Genomic DNA, 12,086 nt, shown 5'->3' with positions numbered 1-12,086 from the left:
AAAGTTGAATGAACCTCTCCTCTGCCTGTGTGCTAGGCCTAAATATATGCCAATGGACTGTTGCAGTGGTGGCTGACATGAAGCCTGATTCTCTGCTATGACATGCAGACTAATTCTCTGCTGACATGAAGCCAGATTGTCTGTTACGGGACCTTTCTCCTCTGCCTGGGTTCTGGGCCTAAATTTATGAAAATTGACTCTTACAGTGGTGGGTGACGTGAAGCCTGATTCTCTGCTATGATATGAAGACTGATTCTCTGCTGTCATGAAGCCAGATTGTCTGTTACGGGACCTCTCTGCTCTGCCTGTGTGCTAGGCCTAAATATATGCCAATGGACTGTTGCAGTGGTGGGTGACGTGAAGCCTGATTCTCTGCTATGATATGAAGACTGATTCTCTGCTGACATGAAGCCAGATTGTCTGTTACGGGACCTCCCTCCTCTGCCTGGGTGCTGGGCCTAAATATATGCCAATGGACTGTTGCAGTGGTGGCTGACGTGAAGCCTCATTCTCTGCTATGACATGCAGACTAATTCTCTGCTGACATGAAGACAGATTCTCTGTTACGGGACCTCCCTCCTCTGCCTGGGTGCTGGGCCTAAATATATGCCAATGGACTGTTGCAGTGGTGGCTGACGTGAAGCCTCATTCTCTGCTATGACATGCAGACTAATTCTCTGCTGACATGAAGACAGATTCTCTGTTACGGGACCTCCCTCCTCTGCCTGGGTGCTGGGCCTAAATATATGCCAATGGACTGTTGCAGTGGTGGCTGACGTGAAGCCTCATTCTCTGCTATGACATGCAGACTGATTCTCTGCTGTCATGAAGCCAGATTGTCTGTTACGGGACCTCTCTGCTCTGCCTGTGTGCTAGGCCTAAATATATGCCAATGGACTGTTGCAGTGGTGGGTGACGTGAAGCCTGATTCTCTGCTATGATATGAAGACTGATTCTCTGCTGACATGAAGCCAGATTGTCTGTTACGGGACCTTTCTCCTCTGCCTGGGTTCTGGGCCTAAATTTATGAAAATTGACTCTTACAGTGGTGGGTGACGTGAAGCCTGATTCTCTGCTATGATATGAAGACTGATTCTCTGCTGACATGAAGCCAGATTCTCTGTTACGGGACCTCTCTCCTCTGCCTGTGTGTGCTGGGCCTAAATATATGCCAATGGACTGTTGCAGTGGTGGCTGACGTGAAGCCTCATTCTCTGCTATGACATGCAGACTAATTCTCTGCTGACATGAAGACAGATTCTCTGTTACGGGACCTCCCTCCTCTGCCTGGGTGCTGGGCCTAAATATATGCCAATGGACTGTTGCAGTGGTGGCTGACGTGAAGCCTCATTCTCTGCTATGACATGCAGACTAATTCTCTGCTGACATGAAGACAGATTCTCTGTTACGGGACCTCTCTCCTCTGCCTGGGTGCCGGGGCCTAAATATCTGAGAATGGACTGTTCCAGTGGTGGGTGACGGGAAGCCAGATTCTCTGCTATGGAACCTCTCTCCAATTGATTTTGGTTAATTTTTATTTATTTAATTTTTATTTTAATTAATTTCCCTATCCACATTTGTTTGCAGGGGATTTACCTACATGTTGCTGCCTTTTGCAGCCCTCTAGCTCTTTCCTGGGCTGTTTTACAGCCTTTTTAGTGCCGAAAAGTTCGGGTCCCCATTGACTTCAATGGGGTTCGGGTTCGGGACGAAGTTCGGATCGGGTTCGGATCCCGAACCCGAACATTTCCGGGATGTTCGGCCGAACTTCTCGAACCCGAACATCCAGGTGTTCGCTCAACTCTAAACATCAGTTTTGAATAATTCAAAGGATTTTGTTTCTAAAATGGGGTAATTTATGGGTTGTTTGTATTATGTACGCCCCTCAAAATCACTTTATAACTGAATTGGTGCTTAAAAAATGGTTTGGAAATTTGGAAAATTGTTTCTAAAATTTTAAGACTTCCAACATCCTAAAAAAATTAAATGACATTTACAAAATTATGCCAACATAAAGTAGACATATGGAAAGTAATAACTATTTTGTGAGGTATCACTATCTGTCATAAAAGCAGAGAAATTCATATTTAGAAAATAGTGAAACATTTTCCAAATTTTCTCATATTTTTTATTTTTTTTATAAACAAAAGGTAAAGCATATTGACTCAAATGTATCACTAACATGAAGTACAATGTGTCACGAGAAAACAATCTCAGTATGGCTTGGATAAGAAAAGGCTTTCCAAAGTTATTACCACAAAAAGTGTCAGATATGTAAAAATCAGCCTGGGATTTAAGGTGAAAAGTGGCTCAGTACTGAAGGGGTTAAACAAGCTGTCTGTTGATACTGTTAATGTTGCATTTGCCCATAGCAATGTATGTCAGTGTCACTCTGACATTATTTGCTATTGCTGTAATTGCATTCAAGAGTTTAAAATGGGGGGAATGGGGGGGGGGGGGGCAAAGAAATAGTTCATAAAAACAATTCCAAAAAGAAAGGACATCTTTTCTTAGGAGACATAAGACTGTCCTATACCAAATTTCAGGCCACTTGGAGCTTATTGGATTAATGTAGAATCGGTTTGGGTCCAAACCTTGGATAGCACTGTCATAAAGTGAGGCCCTAATGTAAATCCCTATGAGAGCACACTAACGTGACACCCTAACATGTTGTGCTAAGGTGCCACCCTAACAGGATGCTCTATAGTGATGCCTTAAGGTGACACCCTAAAAAGATGCTACTTACAAAATCTTGCCTTAGCAAAGCCTAGGCTAGATATTTAGTGAACACTGTATATACATTGTGTATAAAAATTTGTTTTTGGGTGATTTTTCATAGTGTACACTGTACGTATCATCACAGGGAGCTGTAAGAGTTGGTTCACATCACATTGTATGCCATTTGTTTGAAGATTTTTTACAATGGAACTCTATGATCAGTGGATGCCACTGTATGGCGTCAGTCTGAGGCATCTATTTAATGTATACGTTTTTTGTATAAGTTAAACGGATGGAAAAAAATATGATGTAAACCCAGCCGAACAATGTCTCCTTTCTCAGCTCACCATGAGACTGTCTGAGGAGAGAAGAGGCAGAGCGAAGCTGCCTGTGATGATATATAGTAAATACCACTATGTGATCACCATGATTCGTTTTATGGTGATCACATGATAGGCGACATTGCTAAATTGTCCTTGATCGCCCTGTTGGAGAGCATTGCCTGTGCAGCAACAGGCTTGAATCCAAGTGCCATACATGTACGATGCTTTGGAGTAAAGCCTAGGACCAAGGTACATACAGTCATGTGAAAAAATTAGGACACCCTTTGAAAGCATGTGGTTTTTTGTAACATTTTTAATAAAAGGTTATTTCATCTCCGTTTCAACAATACAGAGAGATTAAAGTAATCCAACTAAACAAAGAAAACTGAAGAAAAGTCTTTTCAAGATCTTCTGTAAATGTCATTCTACAAAAATGCCTATTCTAACTGAGGAAAAAGATAGGACACCCTCACATGTATTCCCTCTTAAATTGGCTCAGATCTCACACAGGTATATCACACCAGGTGCACATAATTAGTAGATCCTTACTCTGCATGTTGAATGAGGCTTGCCCTATTTAAACCTCAGACATTTAGTTTGGTGTGCTCCTGACTGTTGAAGTGAGAGTGAGCACCATGGTGAGAGCAAAAGAGCTGTCAGAGGACTTCAGAAAAAAGATTGTAGCAGCCTATGAGTCTGGGAAGGGATTTAAAAAGATCTCAAAAGATTTTGAAATCAGCCATTCCACTGTCCGGAAGATAGTCTACAAGTGGAGGGCTTTCAAAAAAACTGCCAACATGCCCAGGACTGGTCGCCCCAGCAAGTTCACCCCAAGAGCAGACCGCAAGATGCTAAAAGAGGTCTCCAAAAACCCTAAAGTGTCATCTCGAGAACTACAGCAGGCTCTGGCTACTGTTGATGTAGAAGTACATGCCTCTACAATCAGAAAGAGACTGTACAAGTTTAACTTGCATGGGAGGTGTGCAAGGAGGAAACCTTTGCTTTCCAAAAGAAACATCGAGGCCAGACTGACATTTGCCAGAGATAAAGTTGACAAAGACCAGGACTTCTGGAATAATGTTCTTTGGACAGATGAGTCCAAAATTGAATTATTTGGACACAACAGCAGAGGACATGTTTGGCGTAAACCAAACACAGCATTCCAAGAAAAGAACCTCATACCAACTGTGAAGCATGGAGGTGGAAGTGTCATGGTTTGGGGCTGCTTTGCTGCAGCAGGACCTGGTCAGCTCACCATCATAGAATCCACGATGAATTCTACTGTGTATCAGAAGGTGCTTGAAGAACATGTGAGACCATCAGTTAGAAAATTAAAGCTGAAGCGGAACTGGACCATGCAACATGACAATGACCCAAAACATACTTGTAAATCAACCAAAGATTGGCTGAAAAAGAAGAAATGGAGAGTCCTGGAATGGCCAAGTCAAAGTCCAGATTTGAATCCCATTGAGATGCTGTGGGGTGACTTGAAAAGGGCTGTACGTGCAAGAAACCCCTCAAACATCTCACAGCTGAAAAAGTTCAGCATTGAGGAGTGGGGTAAAATTTCCTCAGACCGATGTCGAAGACTGGTAGATGGCTACAAGAACCGTCTCACTGCAGTTATTTCAGCCAAAGGAGGTAACACTCACTATTAGGGGCAAGGGTGTCCTATCTTTTTCCTCAGTTAGAATAGGCATTTTTGTAGAATGACATTTACAGAAGATCTTGAAAAGACTTTTCTTCAGTTTTCTTTGTTTAGTTGGATTACTTTAATCTCTCTGTATTGTTGAAACGGAGATGAAATAACCTTTTATTAAAAATGTTACAAAAAACCACATGCTTTCAAAGGGTGTCCTAATTTTTTCACATGACTGTACATGTACAGCAGTTGGCTGTAATTGGGTTGATCACCCTGAACCTGTGGGGAGAGCAGTCACCCACTTTTTCATAGCTGATTAGGAATGTACCTCCCCTGCCAGATTACGCCCCTCAACCTTCTACATTATACTGTGTTCATAGTAATGTAATAACTACTGCATTTCTACAATTGGTAATAATACATACGGTATATGATACTGATATTTTATTTTATGTCACAGGATTTTCCAAACAATACACTGGTGAAAAATCTAACAGACAGAGATCTGCAAAATCTCCCAGTTGTGGTAAATTATTTCTTTTATCAAAATTAGATGTTTAAAGTGTACTTTTTTCCCATAGTATGCAAATATATAGTAAGATGTCAGTTCCAGCGCACAGTTTTGATACAATGAAAAACTTCATTGCAATGTATTGAATTATTAAAGGGGCTATCCAGGTTACACCACAATCCCATGCGGCAGCCATTTTCAGGATCACATGCTGTTTGAACTGGCAGACAGGTTTAGACTCACACATGCAGTGTGTGCTCTAACCCCAGGCTAGGGTCACGTGACCAATGTACAGCACGTGATCCCCGAAGCTACATAACACTGAGATCAGCGAGCCAGGCAAGATTCATTTTTTTTTAAGTTGACCAAATTTTTGAGAGACTGAAAGAGAGCCTAGAATAGAAATGTGTGTTTCTCAACAATATATATGTGTTGTCTAAGGGGTACTCTTACCCATTATAGAGAGCCCCTAGTAAGTTGTATGCCAGGCCTGCCCTTCTAGGTTTCTGGGAAAGATATTCAAATTAGCTTTCCCAGAAACCTATCTGATGCCAGCAGATGTTAGACATGATCATTTGCATATATTTTCCCCAGAAGTCAAGAGGAGCGTTGTCTAGCCTACAATAGTCATCACGTATATCAATAGGTCTCCGTAATAGAAATAGTACCCACCCAGAGGTTCTCCCTAAGACCTTGCAACTTGAAAAGTTACTCTCATCAGCTTTTCTCTGATAAAGGGCTTCTTTGTCCTCCTTAGTTATTTTTCTAGCTTTGCTACATAAGCATAAGGCAAGCCTGCCAATTCACTGTGTGAAAATAATGTGGTGCTTCTATTGCTATCTCTTTACTGTTTACCTACTTGCTGTGTATTAGCAAATAGATCTAATTATAGATCCTGCTGTCTCACTCCAATGGGGTGGCTCCTTCCTACATCGTAGCAGAAATAGACAACACTTTTAGGCCTCATTCACACGGGCGTCGCGTGTGAGGGCCGGACAAAATATGGGTGCGTTGCGGGAAAATGTGCGATTTTCCCGCGCCAGTGCAAAGAGGTTTAATGCGTTTTACACGTGCATGAGAAAAATCGGCATGTTTGGTACCCAGACCCGAACACGGACTTCTTCACAGAAGTTCGGGTTTGGGTTAGATGTTGTGTAGATTTTATTATTTTCACTTATAACATGGTTATAAGAGAAAATAATAGCATTCTTAATATAAAATGCTAAGTAAATTAGGGATGGAGGGGTTAAAAGATAAAAAAATAATAATTAAACTCACCCCATCCACTTGTTCGCGCAGCTCAGCTTGTCTTCTTTCTTCTTCTTTGAGGACCTGGGAGGAAAAGGACCTTTGGTGACGTCACATGGTGATGGACCATGTGATGAGTGCAGTAATTTACTTAGCATTCTGTATTAAGAATGCTATCATTTTTCCTTATAACCATGTTATAAGGGAAAATAATAAAGATTGGGTCCCCATCCCGATTGTTTCCTAGCAACCATGCGTTAAAATCGCACCGCATCCGCACTTGCTTGAGGAGGCTTGCGATTTTCACGCAGCCCCATTCACCTCTATGGGGCCTGCATTGCATGGAAAATGCACAATATAGAGCTTGCTGCGCTTTTCACGCAACGCACAAGTGATGCGTGAAAATCACCGCTCATGTGCACAGCCCCATTGAAGTGAATGGGTCCGGATTCAGTGCGGGTGCAATGCGTTCATCTCACGTATTGCACTCACGCGGAATTCTCGCCTGTGTGAAAGGGGCCTTAGAGATTTTATTTCAGCATTTTAGATCAACTTCAGATGAACCAGAAAGATCTCCAAAGTAATATTCAACTGAAAGTAAGACATGAGAATTACAACATCCCACAAAGCTTATACTTCTCTCAATAAAACATGCAAACTAGTTATTTTTCTAGAAGAACAAGAGAACCAGAAAGTCCGAAGAGAAACTTGTCTTATTGGGTTGACACATACTTTTTTTCTTTTTCTCGAATCACAAAAAAATTGGTTTCATGTAACTACAAACTTTTTCAGAAATTTGAACCAAATCACAAACTTATAGAACCAATTCACTCATCGTTAAAATTGGGCATAATTGAACCTGGCATCACTATCCTGTCACTTTTCTAAGGATTCTTTCCCACATTTTTTGTGGCTTATTTTGGACCAAATTTGCAGCTGACCCAAAAATACATTAGAAGTTAAGAAAATACCTATAAGAATACACTGTTTGTTGGGTATTTTATATTTCATTATTCATATCTGGCTGCAGCTGTTTTTGAAAAAAACAAATCGCTGGTAAAAAATGCTGCACGAAATGTGGCTTTTAAAAAAAAATAAGGCTGTGTTAAACCACTGTGATGTAGTAATAATATGCTTTGCCTACTTACAGTATTTGTTTAGAATCAAAGTATGTATAATTTGTTTGTTATGTATGGCGGACCTATCCTGCGGTATAATGTCATATATTTTGAGTGATTTCCTTTTTATGAAGGACATGACACTGGTATTTTCAGGAGTAATGAAACATATGATGTCATCTAGCCATAACGTCCTGAAGTATAGTTAGGGAAATATATTATTGGGAAATATAACTTCATTTTTTTTTTTTACTGAACTACATTAAAGGAGTTGTCCCCTTTTTTATATTTATGACATATCCTCAGGATTAGAGATGAGGGAATTTTTTTTTAATTTGATTCGCCGGTTTGTCAAATTTTTTCTGAAGAAATTGTTTCGATCCGATATTTGCAGTGAATCGCGTAAAAAAAATGGCTATTTCCTGGCTGCAGAGAGCCTTTATAGTGGTATAGAACACTGTGCCTTGCAGTAACACTGGGAGTCTGCTTTGGTAGTGAAATAACAATGTAAGTCTGTATGACATGCAGATGACAGGCGTCGCACTTAGAATCACTGCACACTTCACTTATTTGGGCAGTCACAGGGCCAAAACCGACCAAATAACTCCAAGTATGAACTCAGCCTTACAGGTCAATGTTAGCGCCAAGAAGAAGAGCACTTCTTTTACACTGTCATCGGCTGATTCCACATAGATGTCTACAGAACCTGTTCTATTAAACGCTTATACAAGTAGAGCCCCCCAACATGTGTGGAGAGGGTGAGGGTGTCAGCAGTGTTGACGTCACTGATTATTTTGCCCTTCCTCTGATCCGTCAAAACAATAACCCACGAAAAACTGATCCTGTCTGTTCCGCATCCACCTTTACTCAGTCAGCATTTGGTCAGAAAATCCATCAGTATAGCTAATGCCTAAAAAACAGGACCCATGAGCGCCTTTCTCTACCCTCTGCCCATCATAGTGTGGAGATGGCAGCAGCATAAGCATCAGGAGACCACAGAGTGGCAAGGTGACAAACTGTGGAGATGGCAGCATCAGGAGACTACAGAGTGGCAAGGTGACATAGTGTGGAGGTGGCATCAGCATCAGGAGACCACAGAGTGGCAAGGTGACATAGTGTGGAGATGGCGGCAGCAGCAGCATCAGGAGACCTAAAAGTGACCCGGTGACAGAGTGGGGTGGTGGGTGGCAATACCAGTACCCGCTGACGAAGGTGGTTGAAAGAAGAAGCACTTGGCATCAGATATGTGGCATCAGGCGGGTGGCAGCATTTGAGTTGTAGCTGAGGCAAGTAGGCAGAAGAAACCGATCTCTTGTGTTGGTGTGACACCATGGATGATTTAGTCTGATGCATCAAGCATTGGTGGGTGGAAATCCTGGCTGATCCACGCCTGATTCATCTTGACAAAGGTCAGTCTCTCCACATTTAGGGTGGACAGGCGAGTTCTCCTTGGGGAGACTATGGCCCCCGCCGAACTAAACACCTGCTCTGATGCCACATTACTGGCTGGGCAGGACAGCTTTTTCAGGGCAAACTCTGCTAGTTGCGACCACAAATCCAGTTTGGCTGCCCAGTAGTTTAACGGATCTTCAATGTGGGGTGGCAGGGTGCTTTCCAAGTATGCCACCACCTGCTAGTTCAGGTCCTGCTCCAGGTCTATCTACTGCTGCTGGTGAGTAGTTTCTTCACAATGTGTGTGAAGAATGCTACTCATCAGCCACTGTAGACTCAGGCTGCTGCTGATGGAGCTGGTACTGCTCCTGCTACCCCACCCCTCCCCAGCAGCCAAATCAGTAGAATGTGAGCAAAGAGGGCCCCCCCCCGGTCAGACCTGCGAGAGGATGGACGATGGCGCAGATAGGCAGCGGCCAACTGACTACATAGTATGTCTCTATAGTAGTGTCCTCCCTCTCAGTGGGTATAAAAAAGGCCCCCATTTTGGACCTGTAGCGAGGGCCCAACAAGGTTGAGAGCCAGAAGTCATTCCTCTGCCCAATGGTGACAATTCGGCTGTCACTACTCAAGCAAGTGAGCATGCATCGGGCCATTTGTGCAAGTAACTCGGAGGAACTCCCTGCATCCATCTCCACTGCATACTGCAACGATGTATCTGGGTCCTCTGTCTCGTCTTCCTCATCGCCCTGTAGCTTCTCTGGCTGCTGCTGCTTCTCCTCTTCTGTCAGCTGAGTATAAAAACCACCCATTTCGCTGCACATTGCCTGTGCTCCAATGTCCTCCTCCTCCTTTACCAGTTCAGCCCCCATAGGGCTCATGTGGCCGTGTGATCTAGGCGCCACATCCTGTCCCCTGACCAGCCATTGTTACCACCATCTGTTCCAGGACATGAAGCAGTGGAATGACGTTGTCCCATACTCCTGGCGACTAACAAACAACGTGGCGTCCTCAAAGGGCCTGAGCAACAGGCAGGTGTCACGCATGAGCTGCCACTGGCTGACATCGAAGTTACACAGGGGAGTACTCCTATCCTTGGATCATCAAGAAATCATTGATGGCCTTTCTCTGTTCGTATCGTCGATCCAACATATGGAGGGTGGAATTCCAACGGGTGGAAATGTCGCATGTCAGCCTATGTTGGGGGATGACGTTCTGCCGCTGTAGCTCAAGGAGGTTGTGTTTTGCGGTGTATGAGTGGCTGAAGTGCATGCAAAGTTTCCTGGCCATTTTTAGGATGTCTTGCAGATTGGTGGAAGACTTCAGGAACCTCTTGACAACTAGATTGAACACGTGTGCCATGCAGGGCGAATGGCTCAGCCTTGCTTGACGCAACGTCGATACCGTGTTCTTCCCGTTGTCGGTCACCATGCTTCCGATTTTCAGTTAACGCAGAGAAAGACAGGATTCAATTTATTGATGTATCACACGGAGAAGTTCCTCCCCTGTGTGACTCCATTCGTCAAGGCATACCAGGTGCAGAACAGCGCGACACTGCCGTGCCCTGCACATGTGGTATGCTGGAGGGGCACTGTGACTTGTCCCTGCAGTGGAGGCTCAGGACATGGTGGAAGATGAGGAGGCAGAGGCGGACATTTTCGCAGGACCAACGCCATCACAGCGTGGAGGCTGAAGTGGTGTGACCTGGCCAAGTTGCTGGTGTGGCTGTGCAGGAACCTCTTCTGTCAGCTGAGTATAAAAACCACCCATTTCGCTGCACATTGCCTGTGCTCCAATGTCCTCCTCCTCCTTTACCAGTTCAGCCCCCATAGGGCTCATGTGGCCGTGTTATCTAGGCGCCACATGTGGTATGCTGGAGGGGCACTGTGACTTGTCCCTGCAGTGGAGGCTCAGGACATGGTGGAAGATGAGGAGGCAGAGGCGGACATTTTCGCAGGACCAACGCCATCACAGCGTGGAGGCTGAAGTGGTGTGACCTGGCCAAGTTGCTGGTGTGGCTGTGCAGGAACCACATGACTGTCCCCTAGATGCTCGTCCTCGCTGTATAGTGGAGCTGAGCCCACAGCATAAAATACTTCTCTGGGTGAGGGAACAGCAAAGGACAGAGGCAGGTTGAGGACAGGTGAGGGCACAGGGCCTGCTCCCAAGCGATGCCAAGTAAGGGTTGTGTCTGGCGAACCCACTGACTGTTGGCTGGGGGTGTCTGATGTCACTTGGGATGAAGTGGATGATCGAATTAACCAATCAATAACCGCTGGGTTGCTGGTCAAGACACGACCGCTAGATGACACCGAGAGCTCAGGCTTCTCGCTGCGACTCCTGCTACCACGCCCCCTTACTCTGCTGCGACCTCTTCCTGCGCCAGATACATTTAGGCCTCTGCCACTCTGTGCATGGCCAGGCACTTCTCTGTCTGACATACTTTTAGCTGAACTAAATAAATTAAAAGCAAATTAAAACACCCCATTTTTTCCCCCAAATTAAAACACCTGATTTTGTCCCTCACTTGGTTGTGCAGGGAAGGGATGACACGCCTGGAAAAGTAGTGGTGGCTGGGCGCGATGTACTGTGTGACAGCCACCGCCATAAGGCTTTTAAAACTCTCCGTCTCCACCAGACGGAATGACAGCATTTCAAAGGACAGTAATTTTGAAATGCTGGCATTTAGGGCCAGGGATTGTGGGTGGGTAGGGGGTACTTCCTTTTCCGCTCCAGTGTTTGAGAGATGGAGAGTTGAACGCTTAAGTGGGACATTGTGGAGATGCTTGGTGACCCAGGTGGTGGTGTTGCTGGCAGATCCTCTGTTTGTGGGGTGGCAGGTGCCACTGTCACTCCAGAGGTGGATGAAGAGGCCGAGACTGCAGTAGAAGAGGAAGCAGGAGTAGCCAGAGACCTTTCTTGGTTTTTGAGGTGTCTACTCCACTGCAGCTTGTGCTTTGCACTTAGATGCCTGGTCATGCAGGTTGTACTCAGGTTGAGAACGTTTATGCCTCGCTTCAGGCTCTGATTGCACAGCGTGCAAACCACTCGTCTCGTCGTCAGCACATTGTCTGAAGAACTGCCACACCAGGGAACTCCTTGGAGCTGGCTTTGGTGTGCTCGGTCCCTTGCTA

At 44.6% G+C, this 12,086-nt stretch overlaps 1 protein-coding gene across 3 annotated transcripts in view; it reads left to right on the top strand.

Moving 5' to 3' along the window:
* LOC122922501 overlaps positions 1-12,086 on the top strand; it is a 442,359-nt gene that overhangs the window by 82,843 nt on the left and 347,430 nt on the right. For all 3 annotated transcript variants that reach the window (XM_044273115.1, XM_044273114.1, XM_044273116.1), the window contains exon 4: positions 5,144-5,209. In XM_044273115.1, the coding sequence (XP_044129050.1) occupies positions 5,144-5,209 (66 nt within the window). The remainder of the gene's footprint in view (positions 1-5,143; positions 5,210-12,086) is intronic.

The sequence above is a fragment of the Bufo gargarizans genome, unplaced genomic scaffold (genome assembly GCF_014858855.1).
Source record: "Bufo gargarizans isolate SCDJY-AF-19 unplaced genomic scaffold, ASM1485885v1 fragScaff_scaffold_39_pilon, whole genome shotgun sequence".
Taxonomy (NCBI): domain Eukaryota; kingdom Metazoa; phylum Chordata; class Amphibia; order Anura; family Bufonidae; genus Bufo; species Bufo gargarizans.
This window is presented reverse-complemented; position numbering and strand designations above follow the sequence as displayed.